This window comes from Rhinolophus sinicus, linkage group LG06, assembly GCF_036562045.2.
Source record: "Rhinolophus sinicus isolate RSC01 linkage group LG06, ASM3656204v1, whole genome shotgun sequence".
NCBI lineage: Eukaryota > Metazoa > Chordata > Mammalia > Chiroptera > Rhinolophidae > Rhinolophus > Rhinolophus sinicus.
This window is the reverse complement of record NC_133756.1, coordinates 32,737,869-32,753,612: the sequence shown is the minus strand read 5'-3', so window position 1 is coordinate 32,753,612 and position 15,744 is coordinate 32,737,869. Positions and strand designations below refer to the sequence as shown.

The 15,744-nt window shown below is 34.9% G+C and overlaps 1 protein-coding gene across 15 annotated transcripts in view; it reads right to left on the bottom strand.

The window, feature by feature from the left end:
• LEPR (leptin receptor) overlaps positions 1 to 15,744 on the bottom strand; it is an 80,344-nt gene that overhangs the window by 12,207 nt on the left and 52,393 nt on the right. For all 15 annotated transcript variants that reach the window (XM_074334870.1, XM_074334871.1, XM_074334869.1 and 12 more), the window contains 9 exons: positions 14,973 to 15,172; positions 12,438 to 12,586; positions 11,247 to 11,406; positions 11,047 to 11,129; positions 6,483 to 6,699; positions 5,689 to 5,871; positions 4,154 to 4,249; positions 2,029 to 2,134; positions 1,067 to 1,142 (listed from right to left, as the gene is read on the bottom strand). In XM_074334870.1, the coding sequence (XP_074190971.1) occupies positions 1,067 to 1,142; positions 2,029 to 2,134; positions 4,154 to 4,249; positions 5,689 to 5,871; positions 6,483 to 6,699; positions 11,047 to 11,129; positions 11,247 to 11,406; positions 12,438 to 12,586; positions 14,973 to 15,172 (1,270 nt within the window). The remainder of the gene's footprint in view (positions 1 to 1,066; positions 1,143 to 2,028; positions 2,135 to 4,153; positions 4,250 to 5,688; positions 5,872 to 6,482; positions 6,700 to 11,046; positions 11,130 to 11,246; positions 11,407 to 12,437; positions 12,587 to 14,972; positions 15,173 to 15,744) is intronic.

Genomic DNA, 15,744 nt, shown 5'->3' with positions numbered 1-15,744 from the left:
ATATACATCTATACAATGGAATATTATTCAGTCATAAAAAGGAGAAAATCCTGCCACTTGTAAACAACATGGATGGACTTTGAGAGCATTATGTTACGTGAAATAAGTCAGACAGAGAAAGACAAATACTGTATGATCTCACTTACATGTGGAATCCAAAAAATTTCAAACTCATAGAAAAAAGATCAGATTTGTGGTGGGTGGGGAGAGGGAATTGAGTGAAGTTGGTCAAAAGGCACAAACTTCCACTTATAAGATAAACAAGTACTAGGGATGTAATGTACAACATGGTGACTAAACACTGCTGTATGATAAATACAACAGTTAAGATATTGAGACTGCATTGATAACCTCCATATGATTGTTTAAACCATCGTGTATACATTTTGACATGAAAATTAAATCCTTATTTTTCCAGTTTTATGGGTAGAAAAACAATCTCACTTCAAATTTTGAGAGTTAATAAAACATTTGCTAACCTCTAGAGCTTTCTAAAGAATTCTGTTATAGACATAGGTACAAATTAAGTTATTATAGTTGACTAATTATTTCATTAAGTTCTTCAGCTTGAAAGAAACTATTTGTATAAGTGTAAGATTGATTATGATAAAATTGCATTTTTCATATTGCAGTGTTTGAGGATGGAATTATTTACATAGTTTTTTAATTGATTTAAATAATTACAGAAATAATTATAGGTATTAAAAATATTGATTCCAGCCTAAGGACAATCAATTTATTTTTAAAAGGTATCCAAATATCCATTCTCCATCAGATTTGATCATTAATATTCTAATATTTGTTTTAATATATACTGTGACACAGAAAAGATATGCATATTATTAACTTTCATATGCTAAACTGCCTATTGAGTTTTGTTTCCCCTGATTTCAAATACTTGAATCCTGCTACTCTTAAAAATATATGGTAGATTAAACAGATATATTAAAATGAATTGAATAAAATAAGAACTTTTAAACCTTAAAAATGTTTAAAGCTCTAGAAGGCATATGACATGTAAAATGCAATCTTATATATTTGAGGTTAAGAATAGTGAAAAAGGGACCTTCTGAAAATTAAGTCCTTGTGCCCAGGAACAATTCTTGGGGTTTGGAACATCTTCCCAAAACAGCTTTTTCATTCTACAAAGGATAAATATTGCATTAGAATTAGAGAAAAACACTCATATTGAAAACGTTAACAGTTAACAAATGTATAAATTAGAAATTAATGCCTCAGTAGGGTCAGATTCATTTTCATATGCTATTACATGAAGATTTCCACCAACAAGCTTTCTAGACCAAAGTTAATAATCATTATAATAATAAAACTAGCCAACACTTACGGAAAGCTGGGTGCCAGGCACTGTGCATAGGCTTTTCTCAGAATAAATAAAATATTAAAAATGGTCATCAATTGAGTTTCAGAAACAATTCTACTTGATATGGCCCCATAAGCTCAACTGACTGACAGATAAATTCAGATTCTAAAATCTACTCTCCCTCTTTTTTGCTAGAAGGCAAAAGTTTCTGTAGAGATTCATCATCTGTGAAATAAACTCATTGGTCCAGACCTCTCAGCACAGAGTAATATGGCACCCATAGAACCGTAAGAAAGTCAAGGCCGTTTGCCAAACCAATCTGGAGCCGTGCAGCGCTGATTTTCAAAAAGCAGAATGCTTACTGATCCTAAGTAAACTGACTGTTCCAGGTAAATTGTCACCACTAATATCCTCAATCTGTATTGCACAACTCTGAAAGCCATTTTTGCCATCTCCAAAAACATACTGCCTATGATTTCCTATTATAGGCTGGTCATTTCCTGAATGTATATACTCAGAAAGACGAATTTCTCCCATTAGGTTTATGCTGTGCTAGCAAAATGGAATTTGGCTTTCTGAAAACAGTCCTTTTATTTTTATGCCATCTTAAATTGTACCAAAAAAATTTAGAATACCTTAATGTTTCTGATTTGTATTTTAAATCAAGGTTTAAATATGCTGAAGATACTTAACAACAACTACAGTACCTTTGATGTGATATTAACAATGTTCCAAGCAACAAGGTTGAAGAGGAAATAATTATTGGCACAAGTACATATAGACCTGAGTCATTCTGGCGTTTTTCAATATCATCTGAAAAAGAAATATAATTCACACAATTCAGAAGCTTGAAGAAATAGTATCTTTCTGTATCAAAAGTTAGCATAGGTTGTTTTTCTGATTTCATCATAAATCTGTATTACCTCTAAAATATAAAAATAAAAAGATAAAAGTATAGTCGTGATCACATTAATAAAATTATTATTTTGTTCAGAATTATGCTTAATTTAGCAAAATGTTTTTTTCAAAACAACTTATTTGTCAGTTCTCTCCATCTGATCACTTTCAGGCTGTATGAGTCAAAGTACCAATGAAAGTTGCTATGATGACTCTGTCTCAAGCCAACCTACAACACCTGCCAGTCTCTATATTGTTCACTCCAGACATATTGACCTCCTTGCTGTTTCTTGAACTTGGTACCAAGCGTGCTTACTCATCAGAGCCTTTGCACATGCTATCCCTTTGCTGAAATGTTCTTCCCTTTGAACTTGCAGGGCTCTACTCAAATATCACCTGCACAGAGAAAACAACAATTTTGGCCATCTTAACTGAAGTACCACATTTTAAGTCTATCCCTTCACCTTACTTTTATTTTGCTTCGTGGCACTCATTTTTATCTGACATTACATTATACATGATTTGTTTTTTGGCTGTCACTCCCATTAGCATACTGGAGGTTAAGCTCCATAAAGGCAGAGACTCATGTTTACTCTTCAATCCCCAGTGCTTAGAAGAGTGCTCGATATATGTTTGTTTAATAATACATAAATGAATTATTATAATTATTTTAATTCTGAAACCATGTAAAATATTTCTCTTGAAACTTCATTATTGGGGTGCTTGGATTAGAAGACAGTTTGAAAAGTAATAGCAAAATGTTCATACGTCAACTATGGTAAGATGAATCAGAAATATAAGAGGCCCAGGGAACTTATGTCTATATTATCTCTCCAGTTTTATTTATTTTTTTTAAAGATTTTATTGGGGAAGGGGAACAGGACTTTATTGGGGAACAGTGTGTACTTCCAGGCCTTTTTTTCCAAGTCAAGTTGTTGTCCTTTCAATCTTAGTTGTGGGGGGTGCCGTTCAGCTTCAAGTTGTTGTCCTTTCAGTCTTAGTTGTGGAGGCCACAGCTCAGCTCCAGGTCCAGTTGCCATTTTTCTAGTTGCAGGGGGCACAGCCCACCATCCCTTGCAGGAGTCAAACCGGCAACCTTGTGGTTGAGAGGATGCGCTCCAACCAACTGAGCCATCTGGGAGCTCAGCGGCAGCTCAACTCAAGGTGCCGTGTTCAATTTTAGTTGCAGGGGGTGCTGCCCACCGTCCCTTGCAGGACTCGAGGAATCGAACTGGCAACCTTGTGGTTGAGAGGATGCGCTCCAACCAACTGAGCCATCCAGGAGGCAGCTCAGCTCAAGGTGCCGTGTTCAATCTTAGTTGCAGGGGGCGCTGCCCACCATCCCTTGCGGGACTCGAGGAATTGAACTGGCAACCTTGTGGTTGAGAGCCCACTGGCCCATGTGGGAATCGAACCAGCAGCCTTCAGAGTTAGGAGCATGGAGCTCTAACCATCTGAGCCACCGGGCCGGCCTCCAGTTTTATTTTTAGAGGAAAAAAGTATTTCCTTTAGAAGACTGATTAAAATTTGTGGACTCACAAATACATGCTCCAAAACATAATGTTTCGGGAAAGTGCATTTATATGAGTTGTACAGAATATTAATATGTTTCTAATTAATCTTTATGAAGATGTATTTTATTATATAGCTGTGGATTTCCCTTTATTTCGTTTCCATCTACTTTTTACCCAATTTGAGACTGAAAATTTTACAAGAATACAATACAAGAATTCAATACCATGACTGATTATTCTCCTTCTTACTACCACCATGGAACCACGTATCATTATTGCATGCACCCCTTGACACATCTACTACATAAGACTCTGGACTCTTCCATGATTCCATCAGAAGGAGAATAATCAGATGGCAACATTACTGCTAAGTAGAAAACCACAAATCTGTATAAAAAGAAACTAAAGTTAACATTTTTACCTTGGGTAAAACTATTAATTGTCTTCGGTTTCCCCACTCCTTCTGTAAATATTGGATAAAGACTGAACTGATACTTCTCAATGGGGATAAAGTGATCTGAGGATAAAAACATATTAACGGGTCATTCCTACTGAATTAATATAAATGAGAGAAATCTATATAAAAAAAAATTTTAAGTGACCCTCCTATTTTCCCAAACATAGAAATTACTTTTTAGTTATAGATTGATACTTATGATTAAGGGAGCTTCAGAAACAACTTAAGCCCTCCAAATTCTCCTAGAACTGACAATAATTTTACAAATAACTTTTAAAAATCTAACCCAGTGATAGAATACAGCAATTTTTCAAAGGCATGTTCCAGTGGTAGCCACTTTATTCAAGTTCAGGGTAAATGAGTTGTCTTATTTACCTGTCTAGGACAATATGCTTTACCTCCTCTCCCATATCCTCAAAGCCAGCAATATTCCCCTTACATAGGAATTTAGCTTACTTAGTTTCTCCATTCAAGGCAGCTGAGAGACTAAAGTCTTGCAAAATTCTATACAAAGAAGATGGGGATAAGGTCCAGAAATCTCCTTGCAATATTGAGGAGTTTAGATTCCTGGAGGATGACCATTACCATAGAAAAGCTCAAAACGAATCTATCAGTGATCTATCATTTTTACATGCTATTAACATATAAATATTATTCTATAAGAGATAAATCTCTTCAAAGCCTAAATTCTATATCCACATGGGTTAAAGAAAAGCATCTGGACAACAGTGGTAATGAAATGAATTTAGTTCTCTATCAATAATTTGTTTCTATTTACCCTAATGCTAAATTCTAGGTCTTTGAAGTAAAATACAAGTATGAGTCTTTGGAATGATGTTGTATAACAAGATCATGACAATCCTTAGCTTTTCTATACTTAAACCTTACTCAGACTTGGAGATGCTGTACTGGGCACTTAGACTATACTTTGTACACCTCCTGGGGCAACTGGTCTACTTTTGGGAGTTTACACTGGCCTGTGCCACCAGGTCCTAGATCCTCAGGCCTTCAGCCTGGCATTCCCACTCACCGTGAGTGGGATTTATAAACTGGTACACAATTTGGGAAAATTTGGCAATAGGTATCAAAAACCGTTACAAATTGGTTTAAAGGAAAAGGTAAAGCTGGAAGCAACATAAATGTTCTCAAATAAATAGTTTAAGTAGATTTTGGGATAAAATGCTATATAATCATCTAAAATGATGGTTAAAGGGATTGGGGACAAAATAGAAACATGCTTGTGATATATCCTAGGAACAAATTAGAAGGAAAGTGGTATCTGATATGAAATGGTGACCACTGTGTAAAATATTTAAATGGAAAAGGATCAAATGAAATAGAATGAAATGTTTGTGGTAAAGTGACAAAATTGCATGTATTAAGATAGGAATATCATCCATATTTTTGAAGTTTAAATTAACTGGCTTATTAATTAAATTATTAATCTGTAATATCATACTAATCCATAAGAGAAACATATTAAAGTACAGGAAACTTACCATGGATGTAATACTTTTTAACAGATGAAGGGATTCTAAGCCATTTAATTTCATTGTCTTCATTAAGAATTTTCCACTCAAGAATAAAATACATCAGATTGTAATCACTGGGTGACAATGTCCATGAAAGAATCATACAACTACTGTTTAAAGGATAAGCACTGAGCGACTGCACGATATTTACTGAGGGGAAAAGAAGGAAATTTATTTTTAAAATCAAAATTAATGAAAACCTCCTAATACCTTTGAAGAACATATAATCTACTGGAAAAGGGGAGAAGGAAAAGAAGGCAGACATATACACAAACAGATGTAACACATGACAATTATTTTTGTATAATATTATAAGAGTCATATATCATAAGCAGAAAGATGTGGGAATACACGCTATTGAAGAGAAACAAGATTCCACCTAAAATAAAAAAAAGTGATTTTTGGATATAGTCAGAAAGGTGTTCTCCACTAGCCTATAGATCGTCTTAATTCCCTCCAAACTCTTCTCCCCCATTGTTCCAAAAGATTTAAATATTAGATTTATTAGAATACTCTCTTATTATAATACCATTTCAACCATGTTCAACCATGCTCTACCACATGAGAACCCAAGAACCATATTATATAATCAGAGTATAATCTAGTTTGTTATTTTTCAGACAAAGAAGAAACAAAGGTGAAAGAGAGACTTTCTGATTCAGAGAGTCACAGGCTTCTTGGAAGACATTTAGAAGGGGAGGAGTTTGCAAAGATTAAATATTAAAAGGGACATTGGTTTATTGGCCTGTACCTTTTCTTACCTTTGCTCATAGGCCATGAGAATGTTAAATTAAAATTTGCAAGAGAGGCACCAATGGAATTTACAGCCAGAACTGTAATAGTATGTGCTTGCTCTGTCCACAGGAAAGTGAATTTAGTGTGATTTCCCACATCTTCTGACCATGTTCCATTTCGGGAAGTGTGATGTTTTACCACATATCTTCTCACACTGCACAATGAGTCATTTTTCATCAGGGGCTGTAGTAAATATAAAAATTGATTAGTTTAAAGGCTACGGTGCTTTTTATACCAACTGACCTCATGGAGCTCTTACCATTCATTTCCCATTGGGAAACTGGAGCAAACACTGCCTATTTCCAGGCTGTGGTATGGGGAGGGAGATAGAGTAGGGCCTGCCTCTGAATATAGCCTCAGTGAAGGTGTCTGAATGGGTATGGAGCATAGGAAACTTATTTTCTCCCTTCAGGGTGTTTTTATCCTTAAGATTCAGAGAATAAATCATTGGAAGACAATGAAGTATGAGTACAAACAGAATGCTTTTCTACCAAGAAGTTTCACTCTAAGAAAAGGTGTGTTTTTTTTAATCTAAAAAGAGAGAGAGAGAAAAAAAAAAGGATAACGCTCTCTGGTTCTGTACAGAAACAAGAAAGATGAAAGATGTTAATCATCACATATGAGGTCTGACAATTAAGTATGCGAATTCATCCTAGAAAAAGTGCTACATACCTCATTGTTGAATATCACTATTGTCACCTTCAAAGTACTCCCCTTGGGAAGCTATGTATCGATGACAGCACCTCATCCGCCCTTCAAAGCAATTTTTGGAACTCTGTTTCTAGAATGGCCATCAGACCTGTCGTATTACCTTTGATGACCTGAATGTCATCAAAATGTCTTCCTTTCAATATTTCCTTTATCTTCAGGTAAAGGAAGAAGTCATTGGGGCCCAGGTGAGTAGGGAGGGTGTTCCAATACAGTGATTTGTTTACTGGCTACAAACTCCCTCGCAGACAGTGCTGTGTGAGCTGGTTCATTGTGGTGATGCAAGAGCCATGAATTGTTGATGAAGGCAACATCGCTGCAACAAGTTCACAAACTTAATTGTCAAACCTCGTAAGATTTGTCATTCATTTTCCCTTCCCTTGATATGCTGCCACTTAACATAACACAGGCTATCAGGATACTGTATATGGTACCCCAGAATTTCGGTTCTTATAAGTTAAAAAAAAAATCATACCAGGTCACTGACAATTCCAGTGTAAAATACATGCTAAGGTCAGAAAATTAAGTTCGCGAACTTGTTACAACAATGTTGCTAACCCTTTTTTGATATCAGAGGGATTATTCACTATGAATTTGTACCAACTGGACAGTTAACCAAGTTTACTATTTGAAAGTGCAGAAAAGGCTGTGTGAAGAGTTAGACAACCTGAACTTTTTGCCAACAATTCATGGCTCTTGCATCACGACAATGCACCAGCTCACACGGCACTGTCTATGAGAGAGTTTTTAGCCCGTAAACAAATAACTATAGTGAAACACCCTCCCTACTCACCTGATCTGGCCCCCAATGACTTCTTTCTTTACCTGAAGATAAAGGAACTATTGAAAAGAAGACATTTTGATGACATTCAGGACATCAAGGGTAATATGACAGATCTGATGGCCATTCTAAAAACAGAGTTCCAAAAATTGCTTTGAAGGGAGGATGAGGTGCAGTTATCAATACATAGCTTCCCAAGGGGAGTACTTTGAAGGTGACAGTAGTGATATTCAACAATGAGGTATGTAGCACTTTTTCTAGGATGAGTTCTCCAACTTAATTATCAGGCCTTGTATTTATTCCAATTCTATTATTCCATTCTACAGAATACACCACTTCTCACATCACCTTCACCTGTTTCAGGTAAGAATAAGTGCTGCCAATCCCTTGTAAACCCCTAGAAAGCTTGACTCTATGCAATAGACTAGAACAGTGCTTCTCAATTTCTTCCTTTCTTTCTTTTTTTGTAATTGAGATTCCTATAAGTCAGAAATATCAGAAAACAAGAAACACAAACACATAGACATGTATCTCTGTGGGTTTGGAATAATCTGAGTAAATGGGGGTGAGATTTTTGCAGCCATTTCAAGAAAGAAATGTCTGAAAAGTCATGCAAATTTTGCTTTTTTATTTTAAAAATCTACGTCAGTTTTCATATACTGATATTTACTTTTGCAACTATCAATTAAAAACGAGGGTAAACGGGATCAAATATATGGTGATGGAAGGAGAACTGACTCTGGGTGGCAAACACACAATGTGATATATAGATGATGTATTACTGAACTGTACACCTGAAACCTATGTAACTTTACTAACAATTGTCACCCCAATAAACTTTAATTAAAAATAAATTATGATAAACTTCCTTACTTTTTGGTACTATAAAGGTGCTCTAGCCATTTTTCAAGGAACCTTAGGTCCTTTTATTAGAGAATGGTATTAGAAACAAATCTGGGTATGCTCCTTCTACTAGAGTACTGTTACTTCAAGGCCCTCTCAGCTTATAAATCAAGGAAATATATGTGTGTATACTAACTCCTGTATTATACATATCTAGAAATAGTTTCAAATGAATCCATCTGTAGCCATATTAAGGTAAACAGGAGTTCATATGATGTTTTCCACTCTAACTCATTATCACATGGATTATTCTGGTCTTCTCCCCCTTGCTCCTCTATAATTAGTCCAACAGTGAGAAATCTGGGCCCCACCATCCACATTAATTTCCTTAATTATTCAATTCAGTTTATATGTATAGTGGTACAAGAATTGTTAACCCATACCCCATGATAAAGAACTTTATCAACTAGAACCCAGTGCATATGTACCGTTTCTTTTGCCTTTAAAGAATCCACTCATTTACAGTGACTTAGGCCTGTACCTTTTTCTCCCTCCTCGTACAGTGAGGTTTTTCCTACACTTGTAGTACAGTTAGAGATTCTTTTGTCACAGTCTGAATTCCATCCCGGGATTCTCCAACCTCCTAAATGATTTATTTTTAATTTGCATACATTAAGGTTTGCTCTTTGTGCTATAAAGTTCTATGGGTTTTGGCAAATACGTAGTACTATGTACTCACCATGGCAATATTATACAGAATAGTTTCACCACCATAAATAATCCCCTATACTTCACCTTATTCCCCACTAGCCAAACCCCTAGAAACCACTACTCTTTTTATCATCTTTAGAGTTGTGCTTTTCCAAAATGTCATATAAGTGGAATCACTATGTTGCCCTTTCAGACGAGCTTCTAGTACCGAGCTACATGCATTTAAGATCCATCTAGGTCTTTCTGTGGCTTTATAGCAATTTCTTTTTTTAACACTGAATGACGTTCCATTGTACGGAAGTACTATAGTTGGTTTATCCACTCACCTATAGAAGAATACCTTAGTTGCTTCCAGTTTTGGGTGATTATGAATAAAGCTGCTATGGACATGTACGTGCAAATTTTTATGCAGACACAAGTTTTCAAATCAGTTGGGTAAATAACTAATAATATAATAGTGGATCATATGGTAAGACTATGTTTAACTTTGTAATACTTCCGAAGTACCTGTATCATTTTGCAGTCCCACCAGCAAAGAAGAAAAGTGCCTGTTGCTTTGCATCCTTGCATGAATTTGTCAGTTACATGTATTGTAATCATTCTAAGTATGTAGTGGCATTTCACTGTTGTTTTAATTTGTAATTTCCTAATGACATATGATGTTTGCTACAGACTGAATGTTTGTGTGTCCCCAAAATTCTGACCAAAAAAATCCACTCTCTTGGGATAGAAGTCAATTCATTTGGGAGAGAGAATGAATGCCTTGAAAATTGCCAGGCTGAATATCCATTGTTTATGGAAATATCCATTGTTTACATGCCATCATACAAAAAGAATATCTATTGTTTTAGATGCCCTTGAGGTATGTAGGGAAGTCCACATTTGCTTTGTTTAGGATTAAATATAAATAGAATTTTGGGACTGAAAGGAACACTAAATATCATCTACTCCAATCCTACATTTTTACAGATGAGAAAACTGAGGCTAAAGAGTCTAGGTGAAATACTTTGCCAAAATAGTACAGACATAACTCCCAGGGATGCAAAAAAAAAAATGTATACAAGTGGCCACTTTGGTCAGTGTTGCTCAAGCAGTAGCTCGCCATAATCAGAAGTGTCTGGATGCTGATGGTAACCAGTTTGAGCACCTCTTGTAACTGGAGAAGTCAAACATGACTTGTATTCAACTTTTGTAATTGGTACATATTGAGTATTACAATTTTAATAGTTTTTTCCTTTCTTCAAGTGTATATACATTTTTTTTTGGCACCCCCTGTATAATGTGTTCAGCTGAGAACAGCATTAAATTATCCTAACTCTATCCTGGTGTTCCCTCCACTATGGATCTTAGCTCTCTGTAATCATGTCGCAAAATATAAATGAAATATGAGATTGAAGAGCTTTAAAATGACAAAATTATGAACCATGAAGTAAATCTTTCAAGAGCAGAAAGATAAATTTCAAGAATAACATAAAAAGCAGGAATACCTTCCAAAGTAAAGTGACATTTCTCTCTTTTTTAGTGGTGTTTTCATCAATCATTCTCCAAAATTCAGGTCCTCTGACAGGAACTGCAAAACAACAAGGAGCCCAAGTTGTATATATGTTCTTGGGAGGACTATCTTTCAGTCATATTTGAAACACACACTTATGCATTTTTAAAGCATGTTTACAAAACCTCTACAGACCTTTTACATCCATGACAACTGTGTAGGCTGGACTACTCCAATTACTCCAATATCCCTGTCCATCCAGCCTCTTACAGCGCACCTGAGCAGCATAGACAGTACACAGGTCTGGCACTGGGAGGCTGGCAGATCTTGACTTTGCGTCATACACCTCGTGTATCTGCAACGTAAGTCAATGCATTAGACTGGCCATGACTGACACACACTCGTATCTAGCTGAGCAGACCCTGAAGTGCATTTCATTTTAAACCTTACCACTACACTATTCCAAAATTAAGAGGTAATTGACTTCTTCTGGCTTTGGAAATAATCACATTAGACTTGGCTCGTGAGCCCCTTAGAGTTAAGGGTTGTCTTAGTCCTCTAGTTATTTCCTTCTCATAACAATATTTGGCCGGGTTCACTTACAACTTCACTTCCCACTTGCTCTCTTAACTCTGTTACTAACCTCTGTCCACTAATCCTCTATCCATAAAAACTTTTAAGAATTTTAATTTAGTTGCTAGTAGGGCCTGCTATATAGAAGGCATCTCTGATAGTCAGTCTCCTGAATAAGCAGGTAAACAATCACATTCTTTTCAGTTGAAATCATGATCTATTGACAAAGTTAGGGTTCCTGATCTTTCTAGGTCTTTGCAGGCTGCCATCAGAAAACTGACATGGCAAGTCATCATGTGCACACTTGCCACTATGGGTATGATTCTGTTTTTTTCATAAAAGCAGCTTCTTCCAAAATGCGTTCCATTGAACATATGTGTACTAAGGAATATTATTAGATGTTAGAGGGAAAAGGGTTCCTTGGTAAAATAAGTTTGAGAAACAGGATGAAATAAAGTCACAAATGTTCCTTTAATGTAGGACCTCTCTAAACCTTTAATATGTAATATACTGTGCCTCTACACTAGGGACGTACAGGAATTCCTAAACTTATTGAGCCATATGTTCTCTTTGCAAGGAACATTTTATGAGGCCAACATTCTATAAAACTCAATTTTGGAAATGGTGGATTGCAGGATATTTCATTCCTTAAAAGGGTTAAACTTAGAGCAATCTATTTAACAAAAATACCTACAGAATACAGAAGGATGTATTTTTATGCCAATAAAATAAATCTTATGCAATAAAATTCTTAAACAATATAAAAAATACATTTAGTGAAGCAAGCTAAAGAAATTTCTAGGTAAAAGGTACCTTCCATTGTACTTCTTTTCCACTTAAGCCATAACGAATCTGGAACTGAAGATTATTCTCTGGAAAAATTGGTTTTTCCCAAGATATTTTCAGTAATCCAATTTTTACAGTAATTTCTGCTTTCACACTGGGTGGAGGCAATGGTTTCACTAGAAATTTAAAAAACAGTATGATATGACAGTCATAATGTTTAAAAGCCATTATTATGTTATACTCTTTATACCTTAAATTTATAAAGCAAGATTTCTTTTTCAAAACTTTCTCATTCCTCATCTCATTTAATCCCCTACAATTTTATGTGATACATATGAAAGGGTTTAATCTCTATTTTGCAAATAGAGAGGTTGATTTAAAAATAATAATAAAACAATACATTGTCCATGCCACCCTGCAAGTTAATACTAAGACCTAATTAGAAACTGAGCTATTGGCTCTGCCCGCAAAAGATATCATACTGAACACATGATAAATATCAACAGCACACTGTTCTACATAGAACTTTAATTAAAGGCAAAAATATGCAATGTATCCATTTCCATATGTGTAAGTTTCAAATTTTTCTCCTGCTGTCTATTATTAAGTATTTCTAGACCAAGTTCAGAGTCAGTCTTGCAGAGTAAAGCCTTGGTTCTCTATAATCTAAAGAAAACCGGCTTTTAACGGGCAGAAACAGAGAAGCAAAGATGACCAGCATGGTAAGAACGTTTTAAAAAAATAGTAAAGAATAGTATGGAAATTCAATGCATTTGGAAACAAAAAGTCCCAATGCCCAAGCACAACAGTGTGAGCCTCTGAAGCTCCACATTTCATCAGCAATAATACTTTAAACTGTTGATAACCAAAACTAAACTTTTTCATTAGTACAGTTTCTCACGAATATTCAATTCTTCAGATACCAAGAAGACATTCTTCACCAACCAGTAAGATGATGTATATTTCATCTCTTGAAAAGATAATTCCTTCTCAAGAAAGGAAGTATGAATGTTTGAGAGACCTTAAGACATTAAATCTGTGATCGTACGTGACTGAATTATATGGATATCATGTGATTCCATTCCGTGGATACCATGACTCCATGAATGTTCAGTTTGCAGAAAGGATGCTTTAAGTACAATAGTTTACCTGGTCCCCATAAAACCCACACTGGGGAGGTATGAAGAGCTTTCCACATTTAACGGGTGATAAAATAGTCACAGACCGCTTATGTGACTAGCTCAAGTTTATAAAGCTAGTAAGAGGTGGAGCTGGCATTTGCATTAGTTTAATTTCCACATTGTTTTCTGGTACTAAGCAGGCAATATGAACCCAATTTAAACTCCTTATTTAAGTACTAAAAAGAATAACATTGAGGTTATTCAGATATAGAATTGAATACATGTTGCATTTGTCATATGTTACATGTGAGGGTACATCTGTGCATGTTTGTGGGGTAGGGACGTAGTAGGGCTCTTTCCTATACAAGGATATTTAGTACCAGATATGTACCTCTTATAGCAAAATCACTTAAAACGGAATCAAACTAAATAGTGTGTGTGGGTGTGCGTGTGTGTGTTAATTGAGACTTTATGTTTAAAAAACCTAGTAAAGTACAGCATAGGGAATATAGTCAATGGTATTGTAATAGCTATGTACAATGTCAGACAGGTAGTAGACTTGGTGGGTTTATCACTTTGTGATGTGTGTACATGTCTAATCATTATGTTGTTTTATACACCTGAAACTAATAACAAAAACTAAAATTTTTTTAAAAATCTAAAAATTATGACAATGCTATCTTATTTTTAATGAAATACAAGTTTTAATTCAGATGTGTTCTAATTATTTGAAAGTATAATGAATCAAATATTGATTTTGGGCATAATCTCCCAACAAAATAGTATGTAGCACCAAAACATATTCTTTTATCACTGCTGCACAATCATAAATGGATAATTTCTCAAAGATTTCACAGTGATACCAAAAGGATATATCAAGTTTCCCCAGGGTTCTGTTAATCCTTTGAAATTAAAATATATTTTTAAAAGAATGTTTAAAATATCATAATGGATGTCATCATATTTGTCTGTTTTCTCTTCTTCACATCACTTTAGTTATTTTGAATTCTTCTCTCTACGCAGCCTCATAAATGAATGCCTTGGGTGATTACTACTCAGATTAGAAAAACCATCAGAATACCCAAATTAAACTTCCAGATTGAAAATACCAAATGTTTTCATAAGTACATTGGGAGAAAAACACAAAGTAGTGCATTATTCAGAATGATCTTACTAAATTTCATTCACAGTGACCAATATAATTCATCAAATAGTATGCTGAAAATATTCCTATTGCTACATCATGGTGCTATAAATAATTTAAAATGATATCAAAACTGTGAAACTTTCTAAGGCTGATTGTCTTTTTAATTCCACTGAAAACAGGGAAAAATTTAAATCCAATGTGATTAGAAAATGGTAAAATAGAACAGTTACCTTGTATCAACCTAAATTCAAATCTGCTAATAAAAATGAAGACACACCACACAGTTTAACATACCCACAGAATCAGGAACAACACACATTGGGGGAGAAGCAAGTGAACCCAAAGAATGATTGATCCCAATCCACATTGTATAGCCGGAAAATAGAAAGATTGGCTGAAATACGCATTCGTAAAAACCATCTCTCTGCAAATTGCAATCTTTGGGTTCAGAGGTGGGATGAATAGATGGAACATCAGCACAGTAAAGGCTGCTCCTTAAAAGATATGAAAACAGTCAATTAATATGCAATGTTGATGAAAGCAGTAAGATATCTGAGAATTCTGCTTTGATGTTAAAAGGTACATTTGTTGCTTCATCTGAATCTGAAAATAGATTTTCTTATTAGACAGTTATTTTTTTAATTCCCAGCTATATCCCAATCTTGTCTTTCCATAGAAACAGACATTAATCCATATTAAATATTTCATTAAACACTAAGTGGGAATGCAAATGAAATAAGTAGCATTGCTATAGCATGGATATCATGACCCAATGAGAGATAGAACCTATAACACTGAAAACTAAGCTATTATTTAAAAAGTGATGCAATTTAAAAAGTATAGATAAAAAGTAGTAATGGGCATTCCTGAGATGAGAAGGAAGGTAAATTCCTTACACTTTCAATATGGATTAAATTCCATGACAAACTGACAATGTACTTGATAGTAAATTACAGCTTAATTACAGTGTCGATATTTTCTAGTTCAAAGCAATATAATTTTCAAAATACCAATTCTTGGTTCCTATATGAATCACATATCAAATATATCACTCATTTTCTCAGAG